Here is a 14,467-nt window from a genome sequence, read left to right as displayed (position 1 = left end):
GCAGTTCATGCAGCCTAACGACATCTTTGCATTCCTCTGCGTCAACACAGGAGTCGATGACGGGATTCCTCGCTTGCATCGATGAATATTTTCTACTCTCGCCTCAAGTTCTTGCAACAATGTGTCATAGCCATGGCCAAGCAAGGAGCCATTGATACTCGTAACTTCAAAAGCAGCTGGGGATGCCTTGACTATTTCTTCAGGTACACTCTTAATCAGTTCTCTTCTTGGCCTAGAGCACACAGCTAACATTTGGTCAACAGCACAACGGACCAGTTCCCTTCGATGTTTAGGGTGAAGAGGAGATGCCGCTCTACTCATTGCGCCCTGAAGATCTTTGGGCAGCTTCTCCGTCGATACATGGATGTTGATGTCACTGGTTGGCTCTCGTACAGGTGCACTGTTTGATTCTGAGACGTTTGAAACAAGAAAACTAATGTTTACTACGAACACAAGTCCCAAAAATGCAAGCAGTAAAACAAGTCTCTGCACGTAAGTAATGTTAATCATAATAATCGTGCTAAAACTACGATATGATTATGAAGCATTTCGTAGTGGAAGGCCCAATATAGTTTCGAGCCCCTGCGGTTTTTGAACGTGCACTGACATAGATAGCACAGTACACAGACCTCTAACATTTCGCCTCCACCAAAATGAGACCGCCGCAACCACGATCAAGCCTGCGACCTTCGAGTCAGCAGCTGAGCAATGCAACCTCTGACCACCACCGCACCTTTGCATCTCAGTACAAAGCTTTTACACTACCATACTAGTTCAAAAATTTGAAGGCTTGCCAGCTTCCAGCATTGTTAGGCCTAATCTGTAGTAGTGGTAAATGGAGCCTCATAATGCATGCTCATTTAACTAACTCTGCATCGAAGCTCTCATGTTGTCAGACACCCAGAAGTTAAAGGTGCAATTTTTCAGTGGAATGAGTCACCCCTACAAAAGGAATGGATATATATATTTTTAACTGAAACTTCCAAGTTTATTAAAAATGTACCCTCGTGCCTTCCTGCCATGCTGGCTTCTTTTACTACCTGGCAAACGATGTTGTTAGACAAAGCTCTGCTCCAAATTTTGCTTGAACAGATCATTTGTCTGAATTCACAGACGTTGCTTAAAATGATAAGTCAGCTTCACACAGCCACTGATTAGACAGGAGAATAGCTCAGATAGCTCACAAAGCCAGTGGCAGCAGTCACCCCAGGATAGGACCACAGGTCGGCAAAAAATTGAAGCTCACTCAGACTAACTTAAGAAATATACTTTGCTCTAAGGGCTCACTCGGACTCATACTCACCAAAATTTTCCTCAACCGGACTCACTCAGACTCACCGAACTTTTTCTCAACCGGACTCGCTCGGACTCAAGCTCACCAGCATATATCACTCAGCCAGACTCACTAAAACTCAGACCCACGGCTTGAACTTAGCCTGAGCGAATGAATGAATGCACTACTTTATTTGTCCCTGGTTAACGGGAAGGGGGCAATGGGGTCTGAGTGAGTCAACTCATGAGTCCGTTAGTGTAAAATTAGGTTTTGTCGATCAATGCTCTTTAACGCCAGCACCACACAGAATCGGTGCTCCACTATGTCCCTTTTGATCTTGTACCTTCGAATACGTATTATAAGTGGTTTCAACCCAGTAGAGACATTTGTTATAAATGAAGCGACTCACACGAGACATTTTATCAAGAACTTCTTATGAAAGAGTTTGCGGGCGGAGGTCGTGGCACCCGCCCCCGCCCTACTGACGTCTTTGCTAAGTAAATATTGATGTGGCGCATGAGCACTCGTGCGTTGACATATATGTAAATAAATAGACTTGAGTATAAATGTACACCGATATAAGACTTTCAGTAATGCCGAAGATTAGTAGATAGAAGAACAGGTCGGCAATGGAAGGTGGAGCTCATGACTGGCTCACTCGGACTCAGATTCTCAAATATTTTCCTCAAATGGACTCGCGCGAACTCGGACACTAAAATTTTCTTCAGCTGGACTCACTCGCACTCAAACACACCAAATTGTTACTCACCCGGATTCACTCAGACTTACGGCCCAATCTGAGTCTGAGTTAGTCTGAGTGAGTCGACTCACGAGTGAGTTTGCCGACCTATGGATAGGACTCAATTTTTTTTCAACTGTTCAACGTATACATACACTACACTTTCACAATAAAGCCATGCAAACTGCATGTTTCAAAGTTGCTGCTTGCTGAGTTGTATGGCAACATGAACAACATAACAGCTAGCCTATTATTATGCATAAACGCCACTTGTAAAATTCGGTCCCTGCCGGTGGTAAGTTGTCTTTTCGTCCACTCGAATTTCTTGACATTTATAGCATAATTACTACAAATAAGGCCCAATATACTTTCCAAGGCTTGATTTTCTATTCGTTCCTATTGAGGTTGTGTCTAACAAAGAAAAACAACTCCTTAAATTCCGCTACCGTTGTATAATTGTTGCATGAAATTCCTGATTGCAATATGAAGGCACTTTTAGCCCACAATTAGTGAAGCCAAAAAAAAAAAAACAAGTCGCAGGAATATTGCCTTCTTTGCGTGGAGAGGTAAAATGGAAAACAAGGACACACAATACGCAGCCCATACAGCTCTAATATAATAATATCTGGGGTTTAACGTCCCAAAACCATGATATGTTTATGACAGACGCCATAGTGGAGGGCTCCGGAAATTTTGAGCACCTGGGGTTCTTTAACCCATTATTGCCCCTTGTTGCATATCTGCAACACTGAGTTCCGCGCCCTGCTGATTGCGAGTATCCTAATGCATTGGTAAAAGTTGTCCATACTATCGTACTTTGAGGGTTTTTCATTCCACGCAGTTACTTTTTTAGCCGCTTGGGGGCCAAAGTCGTCGTATCTGGAGTTTTGAAAATGGCAGCACCCACGCCGTCCGCGAGCTCCGCAAACAAGGTATCGTAAACTTTTTTTTATGAGCCGTTAAGTGAACCTGCGCTGCTTTTTTCACTGAATGTATGTTGCAGACACTCTAGACACTAGTATAGGACGTAAAAGTTGGCTTTGCGCTTTCACTGTTCTATAGAATATTTTTTGCACGTGGTGTGTTGCACATATGCAACACTGGGCACTAAATGCCATAATTTCCGCTGTTGCAGATATGCAACATTGCTTTTCTGCATGAAACGCGCCCTGTATATCGTGGCGTGCGTGCATGTAAAGTGTCGTACTTGATATTTGTTTGCTAATTTTGCTCTTTTAACGATTTTTCAGGGATCTACTGCCATTTCAACCTCAATGTTCTATTCTGTTCCAAAAGAGAGGCCGAAACGTTTTCTTCATGCAAACCTGCTGGATGTTATCGACACTAATGAGAGCGATTTTTCCGCTGATGAGAGAAGTGAAGACGAAGTGTCTGGAGACAGCAGTGACGAAGAGGCCGTCTCAACCGAGGTTGAAGAAGCTGAGGTAGGAGTTGCAAGCTCGACAGATATGCCTCCGGGAGATCGGAAGTCACGTAACGTGAAAAAGCGGTACACATGGGTGAAGAAAGATTTCGACAACGAAGCAGAGAGTTTCGAGAACGACTTTCCGCTGCCACCTGCAGAGCCGCTGAGCGCTCAGGAATACTTCGACATGTTTGTTTCTCGATCCATGCTAAAGGCTGTTGTGGATGAGAGCAACAGATACTACTTTCAGAAGCACGGAACCGCCCTAAACCTCACTGTTGAAGAACTGACATCTGTGCTGGGCATGTTTTTCAGGATGGGACTCGTAAACATGCACAGGGTTCGTGCTTACTGGGAAAATGGAAGTAGATATGAATTAGTAGCCCAGGTAATGTCCCGTAACAGATTTGAAAAGATAACACGCCACCTGCATTTTTTTGATAATGAAGCGGCCAATGACAAAGTCAAAGAAGACAAGTGCTGGAAAGTGCGCCCATGGCTCACTTCCTTGCGTAGCAACATGATTGCTGTGCCCCAAGAAAACAAATCAGCAGTGGACGAAATCTTGATCCCCTTCCGTGGGCGCTGTTACATTCGTCAGTACATGCCAAATAAACCGAAGAGTAAATGGGGCCTGAAACTTTGGGCACGTTCGGGAGAATCAGGTCTGTGTTATGATTTTGATGTCTACCAGCGCTGCAACAAAGGTTTTTATGGGAACCAGGATGGCTACCAGCTTGGGTTGGGAGCTGGTGTTGTGCTCCAGCTGTGTTCCAGCCTCCCAAAGCGAGACAACAATCTAGTTGTCGCTGACAACTTCTTCACTGGCCCTCACCTTGTAGAGGAACTTTCAAGAATGGGAATCTCCTATATCGGCACAGTCCGTGAAAACAGAATCAGCTGTAGCAAGTTAATGGATGAAAAATCGATGAAGAAGCGAGGTCGGGGCACCTGTGATACTTCAGTCACCTCTTGCGACCAAAAGACAATGGTGGCAGTGAAGTGGCACGACAACCGCACTGTCACTCTCCTTTCGAACTGCATTGGTGCCGACCCTGTTACCTCCGTCAAAAGATGGGACAGCAAGGAAAAAAAGCACATCTTTGTCGATTGTCCAGCCATCATTCCTGCCTACAACAGATCGATGGGTGGCGTGGACCTTCTTGACAAAATGTGTTTCTCGTATCGTTTTTCTATCAGGTCAAAACGCTGGTACATGTATTTATTTTGGCACACGCTCAAAATGGCTGCTGTTAATGCATGGTTCATGCACAAGAGAATCCTCCAGCAGCACAAATCGCCGCCCACACCCTTGAGAGAATTCCTCTCTGAGCTCGCAACGAGCCTCATCTTGCTCAACAAGCGACCACCAGGGCGCCCTTCAGTTCAAAATGTCACGCCACTCAAGAAAGTGTGCTTAAATGTCCCTCGTGACGTGAGAAGAGACAGCAAAGAGCACTGGCCCACATGGAATGAAAGGCGGAACCGCTGCAAGGCATGCCCAGGGGGCTACACATATGTTTCTTGTTCGAAGTGTAAGGTGATGTTATGTTTGAACAAAGATCGTAACTGTTTTGTTAGTTTCCACCAGTAGGCTACAAACAGCCGTGCTTGAGCTTTGTACTGTCTTGGATTTGATAATGCATCAAAAGGGACGGTGCCAATAAAAAAGTTTGTTAACTTGGCTTGGCCTCAGACTTTACACTACTGCCCAGTGTTGCACATATGCAACATCTCATTATTAATTCACAGACTATACCCTCATCTTTTTTATTGAACACTAGTACTCCCAGGGACTCTAAGAACACGACCAAGAAATATTTTGAACATTGGAAGTGTGTTGCATGTACTGGGAATTAATGGGTTAACATAAACCTAAATTAAGTACACAGGCCTCAAACATTTTCTCTTTCATCGAAAATGCAGCCGCCGCGGCCGGGATTCGATCCCGCGCGCTACAGCAGTTGAGCGCCATAACCACTAGAACACCCTCACAGGGCACCCCCATACAGCTCTAATATGGGTATGTGTTAGGGGTGTGTTGGAACAAGATCGATGAAGAAGAGAGGAACTCCCTCGTGCTTCGGAACCACGCGCAACAGCAGCAACCCACGGAGTCGGGCTGTGGTTTATTGTAAATAGGCCTCTTTTTCTACACATCAGGAGGCTTGATTTCTTTCAAGTGGTGCTGAATCTCATCGGAGCAGTGAACCACATCGATGGACCCAAGGTACAGGTGCAAGGTAATCGCGTTCCAACCTACGGATTCATCGTACCAACCTACAGCTGCTCAAGACGGAGTCGAAACATGGAAGTACTCAAGCTGAAGCGCAAAGCTGAGAGACTGCAATTAACGTGCCTTATCACCCAGATAGAAGCAATGCTCACTCAAGACGTTACAGAAGAGGAGCTTTGCATCCTCAACGAACACCTCAAACATCTTCACACCGACTTGAGAGCAACTGACTCCAACATCGTCCCTCTGCTGTCAACCACGGAAGCTCAGGCAGAGCTTGACTGGGTTGTGGATTGCAATGATTGAGCCACAGTCACGACCGCGAAACTCTGGTATCGGATACGTGAACTTCAGGAGTACAAGAAGCGTGCACTAATGACAATGTCAACCGAACCCGTGCAACGCACGCCCACAAAAATCGACCTAATAAAATTTGATGGCCAGCCATTGATTCACTGCGGACACCTTTTTAGAAGAAGTTCAGTCAGCTGACACACAGCAATAATGGACTATCCAGCGTAGACAGGTTCACCTATCTACGTTCGGTTTTGACCGGCGATGCGGCACTGGCAATCGCGGGACTTTCAGCAACGGCAAGCTGCTATTGTGAAGCCTTGGACATTCTGAAACAGTGCTTTGCCAAGCCTGACGTGACAAATCAGGCTCACATGCAGCGATTCATCGACATGCAACCCGTGTAATCTTCCAACGATCTTCGAGGACTTTGATACCTCTACAACATGGTGCAGTCTCAGATGTGCGCCCTCAAGACTCTCGGTGTATTGGAAGACAAATATACCGCAATGTTGTTGCTGTACACCATCCTCCTGACAGCGCTTCCTCACAGCATAGTCCTCGACTTTAACAAAACCATCAAACGTCAACAGAGAAAAGAGGACAAGGTGGAAGCACAGGCCAACAAGAAAAGCACAGCCAGGAACAGAAGGCGAGCATTAAGTCCTTGCTGTTATTTACTGAAACAGAAATAGAGACTCCAGAACGAACAGTAACGTATGTTTCTGTAAAAGAGGACGCGTCAAAGGGCCAAGTTAAAGGTTTTTGCAGTAGCGTGACATCCTCTTCGTGGCTCAACGTTCAAGCACGGAATGTTTGGCTTCATCCGCAAAAGCAGTTCCTCAAGAGATTACCTGCTTATTCTGCGACTCGACTATCCATTATACAAAGCAGTGAGACTCTCAGATTCCTCTCGAGCAAAAGAAAAATCGACTACTAAGTGCCGGTCGCTGCTTCCGCTGTACCTTGCAACATTACTTAGCAAAAGATTGCAGGAGAAAGGTTAAATGTACGAAGTTCAATCAGCGCCACGCAGAAACAATGTGCGACCCTCTGATGATGACCTTGACTACCGGACCCCAGACATTACCAAAACCAATGCAACTCGAGGTGACTGAACTGGCAATGCCAAACAGCGTGTATACCTCCAAACAGCTGTTGCTTGGGCAGCCGGCCCAGAAAGTAAATGCCTATTTCGAGTTTTATTCGATGAAGGCGGTCAGCCCAGTTTCGCGACTAAGCGATTGGCTCGGAAATTACATTGTCGAGCACTCAATCATGAGAGTCTCGCAGAGGGATATCTTGAAGGACAACATGATGAGAAGACCTACCAGCGCGTGTTGGTCACTCTGAGTTCAGTACGTAGTTGCAAGTCACTGCGGATCAAAGCTCTCGTCATGACAAAGATCAGCCACCAATCCATTCCACGAACAACTAGATTTCATTGACTACTTCACCGACATCGATCAAGGTCAAATCCTAAATGCTGTCGACATCTTGATCGGCAGTGACTTGTACTTGTCATTTAAGTGTCATGGGGAACGTACATAATTTGGACAACCGACTCAAAGCAGTCGAGACCATACTAGGCTGGACTCTACGTGGACCAGTAAGCTCTTGTGCTATCGCCACGCATTGCAACGTGGCTATTGTACTGAAAGTGTCAGTAACGGACCATAAGATCCCAACAGACAACCACGGTGATTTAGAAATTATGGGAACAAAATCCGATGGACATAAGAAGACCCAGGAAAAAAACACCGGAACAGACTCCGCCGATGACGCGGGCAAGCTGCAGTCAGAAGCCATGGAGATATTCTCAAGTGCATCAGGGTGATTCCACGAGATATCGAACATGCCTGTCCGGTCGATATTTTTGCTTTGCCTGGGCTTTTTTATGTTATGTGGGCACATTCAAAGTCCACGGAACCGCAAATTTTATTTCCAAGAAACGCTCCCAGCGCGCCAAAAAAAAATATTTGAAGGTGGCGGCGCGGGCCTCCTGCTTTTGCTCACTGCAATGTTTTCGGATTTCGCGACCGAATTTAACGCAAACTATAAATGATGTGTCGAAAAATTCTTTTGCTGGTTTTAATACGCATTACTATGAATTACAACCATGCTTTTTTACGCCGTCCTCAAAAGAAACAAAATGTGAAAAAATGGCAAACACGGCCGAAATAAAAAAAAAGTCTGCTAAGTTTGAGGCGCCTTGGCGCCTTTCCTATTTCAAACACAAATTTCAAAACAATGTCAAATATAGGAAAAAGCCTTTGCAACATTTATACGGAAGGTCATTTTCCTACGGGCAGCGCGAAAAAATAAAAAAATAGTTAAAGAAGCGAGTTTTTTCAAAAAAGTACATTTTCAAAAAATAAAATAAAAAAAAAACTCCGGTCTCAATTTTGACGGCAATTTTTTATCGAAGAGCGCTTATGTCGATGAACACACGGTTTTAATATCATATGTCCTCATTTGCTTTGTTTACGAGATATAACTTGCCAAAATGACCCTTTCTGTGAGTGCTCACTTCAGTGCGACTGATGGTTTTTAAGAGCTTGCATTGTGCGTAAATCTCAGTTTTAATTATTCTGCTGCAGCAAAACCTTGCTCTGGTGGCCTTTCGTCAAGAAAAATGTGTTCTCAGATTTTATTTGGTTCTACCGTGTGCGAAAGTGGGCTGCTGCCGCTCTCTAAAGGGCGATTCCACCGAGAGATCGAACATGCCTGTCCGGTCGATATTTGTCTTTTTCCTGGGTTTTTTATATGTTATGTGGGCACATTCAAAGTGCACGGAACCGAAAATTTTATTTTCAAGAAATGCTCCCAGCACGCCAAAAAAGTATTTGAAGGTGGCGGCGCAGACCTCCTGTTTTTGTTCACTGCAATGTTTTGGGATTTCACGGCCGAATTTAACGCGAACTATAAACGATGTGTCGAAAATTTCTTTTGCTGGTTTTAATACGCATTACTGTGAATTACATCCATGATTTTTTCCAAGTATTTCAAGGAGCCTTTGCAACATTTATGCGGAAGATCATTTTCCTACAGGCAGCGCAAAATAAGAAGAAAGTAGTTAAAGAAGCGAGTTTGTTTCAAAAAAGTACATTTTCAAAAAATAAAAAAATTCAGGCCTCAATTTTGACATTTTTTTGTCGAAGACCGCTTACGTCAGTGAAAACACCGTGTTAATATGTATGTCCTCATTTGCTTTGTTCATGAGATTTAACGGGCCAAAATTACCCTTGCTGCGTGTGCTCACTTCGGTGCGATTGATAGTTGTCATCAGCTTGCATTGCACTTAAATCTAGTTTTAATTATTTTCCTGCAGTAAAACCTTGCTCTGGTGTCTTGTCGTCAAGAAAAATGTATTCTCAAACTTTAATTGTGTCTAGCGTGTGTGGGGGTGGGCTGCTGCCGCTCTCTAAAGGCCGAACGCGTACGCAGTTTGCAGCTTACAACCTCAACTTACCCCGCCAGTATTCGCTAATCAGAAGCACGCGAGACACCGCGAACACATGGTTTAGGTCACTTTGTCAAAACTATCGTTGCACACAGAATAAAGCATCTGTATGCAGCGAAGGCCAACTTCATCCGTAACTAAATGCCACAATCAGCAGGCGCGCTGTTATGCAGTTGTTTTCTCACTGCCTGCTTGCTTCCCTTCCATTACGTGCATTGTACGCTCTAACCATCTTCCCCATTCGACGCACACTGTGCCTAAAGAACATTTGTAAAAAAGTTAGCTCAATGATTTCCGAGCCGTTTATTTCACTTCCCGCTATCACATGTTTTCGGCGTCGCAGACAACGTCTTCCTGTATCATCTCGACCTTTAGCTCAGCGTTTCAGCAGCCAGAAAACGTGCGATGCGGCATGATTAAGCCATGAGTGGCCGAAGCTGCCCAATTTATGATGTTTCGTTGCCACTTTACTAAAGTGCTTTCCCACGTCGAGGACAGCAGAGGTCATTGGTGGCACCAGACGCACATTACCCTTAGTTTTGACAATGAGTGCGGCCTACAAATTAAATATTACAGCCTAAAGCGCTTAGACACCCTTAGTCGTAAAATGTTAAACCGTAAGCAGTTCTGGAAAGGCATTCATGACAGCTGCGCAGATGTGAGATAATTTGTGCGGCGCCGTTCAGTATAAACGTTTCGGCTTGCTCTAGGTCTAGCTGTTCACTACACGCGATGCGCGCGGCCCATGGCTACGTCCGATTGTTCTGTGCCGATTTACGCGTTCACAAAAAGAAGATTGCTGAGGAAAACGTTCTCGTTGCGCAATTTTTTTTCTTTGCTCTTTTTGTTGTTGCCTATCTCCAGAAGCTACTGTCACAGGCTGAGGATCTTCGCGACACCTGCGAGGTCTGCTTGCATTGCTTTATGCTCCTCAAGGAAAACATGTCTACATCTAACCGCGATGAGGTAGACCAGGCATTCCTTCAGGAAGAGGAAGCGGTTGATATCTTGAACAGGCGCGCCCATCTTTCCTATGATGATTGTAGGCGAGGTTGTAGGCTGCAAACTGTTTACACGTGAGACATTTAGAGGGCGGCAGCAGCCCACTTTTGCTCACGCTAGACACAAATAAAATCTGAGAACACATTTTTCTTGACGAAAAGCCACCAGAGCAAGGTTTTGCTGCAGCAGAATAATTAAAACTGAGATTTACGCACAATGCAAGCTATTAACTACCATCAGTCGCACTGAAGTGAGCACTCACAGCAAGGGTCATTTTGGCCAGTTATATCTCGTAAACAAAGCAAATGAGGACATGTGATATTAAAACCGTGTGTTCATTGACATAAGCGCTCTTCGATAAAAAATTGCCGTCAAAATTGAGACCGGAGTTTTTTTATTTTATTTTTTGAAAGTGTACTTTTTTGAAAAAACTCGCTTTTTTTAACTATTTTTTTTCTTTTTTGCACTGCCCGTAGAAAAATCTTCTTCAGTATAAATGTTGCAAAGGCTCTTTTCTATAGTTGACACTGTTTTCAAGTTTCTGTTTGAAATAGTAAAGGCGCCAAGGCGCCTCACACGTAGGACCCTTTTTTGATTTCGGCCGTGTTTGCCATTTTTTCACATTTTCTTCTTTTTGAGGACGGCATAAAAAAAGCATGGATGTAATTCACAGTAATGCGTATTAAAACCAGCGAAAGAACTTTTCGACACATCATTTATAGTTCGCGGTAAATTCGGCCGTGAAATCCGAGAACATTGCGGTGAGCAAAAACAGGAGGCACGCGCCGCCACCTTCAAATATTTTTTTGGCGCGCTGGGAGCGTTTCTTGGAAATAAAATTTTCAGTTCCGTGCACTTTGAATGTGCCCACATAACATATAAAAAACACAGGCAAAACAAAAATTGCGACCGGACAAGCATGTTCGATCTCTCGTGGAATCACCCTACACGATGCGGCCTTGGTGTGCTCGCGGCCATTTCATTAAGTTGGTATATGCCAATATTGATATAGCACGATATGAGTATATGACGAATGCAAGGAACTGGTTGTAACATAAAAATCATAACATGCATGTCACGTACATCATGATTCACATGGAAGAGGCTGGTGCTTTAGAACATGTTTCATTAGGTGGTTGTATACCAAAACTGGCAAAGTATCAGTATGACAAACATAAATGAAAAGTGATGTGCGGTATATTCCAACATATACGCTTCATTAGCATGGTACATACCAGAATGAACATGCATGCATGCCTGCATATCAAGTATCCAATAGTGAACAACATGTCATTGAATGAATGCCTTGAATAAATGCAGGTCCTCTCTGACCGCATCACACTGCATCGATTACCACATGTGCGTGCGATTTGTCGTTTTTTTTTGCGTGGCCACTGCTCTTGTATCCTCTAATAAAAGAAACAATGTTTAATTTCTAACACACCACCGAAATATTATTTTGTGTTTTAGCTCAGAACGGATAAATTAAAAAAAAAATGCGCTTAAAGGCCGCACTGCTCAGCTCGAACTTGGCGGCACAACTCGGCCACCCAGCGTGACGAAGAAGCCACTTTGAGACAAGGTCTCGGAACCACCTCAATACGCGGTTCCGAGACCGAGACCAACAATATGACGATATAAATAAAAAGAAATCTTACACTTGTGTACTTGTGCCACGTGAACTTGAACTTGTACGTCGCCGCCAGAGATGCCTGTAACAAGTCATGAACCATTAACATGAAGATGCTGTCGCACGCTGGGAAGCCCCTATAGGGGTATAGGCTTCCCAAGCAACGCTTAGCGGCGCTGCTGCTCTTGACAGGCAGCGCCATCTCTGGCAGAAAAAGAGAAACTGGGGCGTGATCAGCGAGCGTTTTCCCTTCTCTCCACCGCGTTGCCGCTCGATTTCGAGCACGTGCAGAGCTCTCGCGGTGCACTTGCGGCGTCTCACAATGTACCGCGTGCAGTGCGGCTTCAAAAGGATCTTCAAGCTTGACTGGCGCTTCCGAAAAGCGAACTTGATAAAATGAGAAAGGCTATCACGTTAACGGTGAAGAGCAGACGATCGACGACAACCACGCCCGATTCAAAGCGAAATGCATTTCCCAAGTCGCGATTACAACGTGTAGGACGTATACCTCGAGGTAAGTCTCATTCTGTCATGTTAAAGATGAATAATGGTCCACATGCACTCCTAAATGAAGCCGTACACGCTATCGATGTTCTGCGGCGTGGACTACGAATCATATGATTGTTGTTTTGATATGGCATGCTTACAGTAGCGGCCGTGTACTTTCGTGAACAAACGTTTGCGGCGTGCGAAAAAAATTTTATACGGCCATGGCACTGCTTCCTGAGAAGGTTTGAATCAAGTCCTTCGTGCCGCTGGAGAATCACCCGCAGATTAAGACGCGAGGCAGCTAGCTGAGCTTCAACCACTGTGAAGCTAGATGAACTGCTCGCCTCGTTTTTTCGGCTCTCGCGTCATGCTTGCAGTCTCTTTTTATGATATCGACTTGAGAGGCGTATAAAACCTGTTGCGCGAACGCGGCTAGAAAATCGCACAAAGTCAGAAGGTGGTTACTTCAAGGTTGCAATTGCAAAGCATGTATTAAGTGCCAGTTATATTTAGCGGCTTAAATATATATCACCCTAATAAAGTGACAAAAACAAAACAAAGCTGCAGAACGATGTCAAAGCTTGCTGAAAATGCACAGACGTCCGTTCCGGCGTGATAAAGCTGCCTTCCCGACGCGTGAAATGCAGGCGCCGAACTTCTGACAATGTGCGGAGTTCAGTTGAATTCAACCAACCGCGCAACGCTAACGGTATAACGCGAATGTGAACGTTCAACAACGACGGGTAGGTCTCACGAGCACGGGGAATCAAAACACAGAGTTGCTTCACCTACAACCGTAACTGGACTTTAACAATGCGAGAAGACAGCGAGTAATCATTACTGTAGTCGCTGCGTGCATGCGCCCCGTTACTTACCGATTCAGGTAGTCGGAACGAACGAAAGCGATGAACTCAGACAGCCAAAATAGAAGGCGAGACAGCGCTGTCAGCTATCCACGCTTGCCGCCTTTATTTCTCGTGCGACACGCCCGGGAACCGATACAGTTTAACACGTGAATTGTGTGCCTTGTCTGCACTGTTGTGGCTGGCCACTAAACCGCAATACTTCGGACCACGCTTGCGCTTCCGCGGGGTCGCTTCTGCCATCGTGGAAATGCGCAGCTTCGCACAGCAAGCCTCTCGGTTCAACGTACCCAGCTGACGGCCTCCCAGTTACCCGCACCGAGAGAAGAACGCGTGCGCACGTGCGCTACCGCTACCGTGAAAGGGGCTGAGTCGGCCGCGCAAAGGTTCAGAGCTTTCCGACAGAGCCGCAGCGCGGCTGGCGTGGCGCTGTCGTCGCGCCGCAAACTTGAGCTTGGGTTTCCTATACGTTTCCTGGATCACATACGTCGTATTACATTCCTTAATACGCGGCGCATGTGCAAAATATAGCGTAATACAACTACGGCCGAGAAACAATGATCACGACGTGATAACTACCAAGCTCGGAATGCGATATTTGCGCACATACATCCCAATCACTTGGCGATTTTCAGTAATGCTGCATTTTCTACACCTATTAAGCACTCCACCTAAAAACATCATATACAATACTACCACGAAGATCGAAATTATTATAATAATTATACCTGCAGAGTGCGGAGATCAAAGCGTAGCGAAAAACGTAAGCGCCTGTGCTAGTTTCCCGCCTTTCTTAGGCGCGAGCGTTTGTATGCGACAACAGATTGATTTTAGCGGTAGGAGCTATAAGTACAAAGGTAAAAAAGTTGGAAAGTCAGCCACTCACCTCAACAGCGGTGAGCCACGCCGAGCTTGGAAGAACAGAGCAGGTTGAGCCAGGTTGAGCCCGATCGACCAGCGCGCGCGCGCATCGAAAACGTGACGGCCAGCCACGGCTATACTGCCGTTACAACATTATTCGACGGTGGACGGTGATTGATAATTGCAGTGCG

General features: G+C 45.3%; 1 protein-coding gene across 2 annotated transcripts in view; it reads left to right on the top strand.

The window, feature by feature from the left end:
- The window catches only part of LOC119386593 (piggyBac transposable element-derived protein 3-like), a 318,613-nt gene extending 313,509 nt beyond the window's left edge, over positions 1–5,104 (top strand). Inside the window, exons 1-2 of one of the 2 annotated variants that reach the window (XM_037653880.2) lie at positions 2,878–2,944; positions 3,263–5,104. In XM_037653880.2, coding sequence (XP_037509808.1) covers positions 2,906–2,944; positions 3,263–5,032 — 1,809 coding nt within the window. In that variant the 5' untranslated portion in view covers positions 2,878–2,905 and the 3' untranslated portion in view covers positions 5,033–5,104. Of the gene's footprint in view, positions 1–2,877; positions 2,945–3,262 lie in introns of those variants that run through there. The other variant, XM_049413194.1, reaches the window with a different exon arrangement.
- Positions 5,105–14,467: the final 9,363 nt, after the last annotated feature.

This window comes from Rhipicephalus sanguineus, chromosome 3 (genome assembly GCF_013339695.2).
Source record: "Rhipicephalus sanguineus isolate Rsan-2018 chromosome 3, BIME_Rsan_1.4, whole genome shotgun sequence".
Lineage (NCBI taxonomy): Eukaryota > Metazoa > Arthropoda > Arachnida > Ixodida > Ixodidae > Rhipicephalus > Rhipicephalus sanguineus.
Note: the sequence above shows the minus strand (reverse complement) of the source record. Positions and strands in the feature narration are given on the sequence as shown.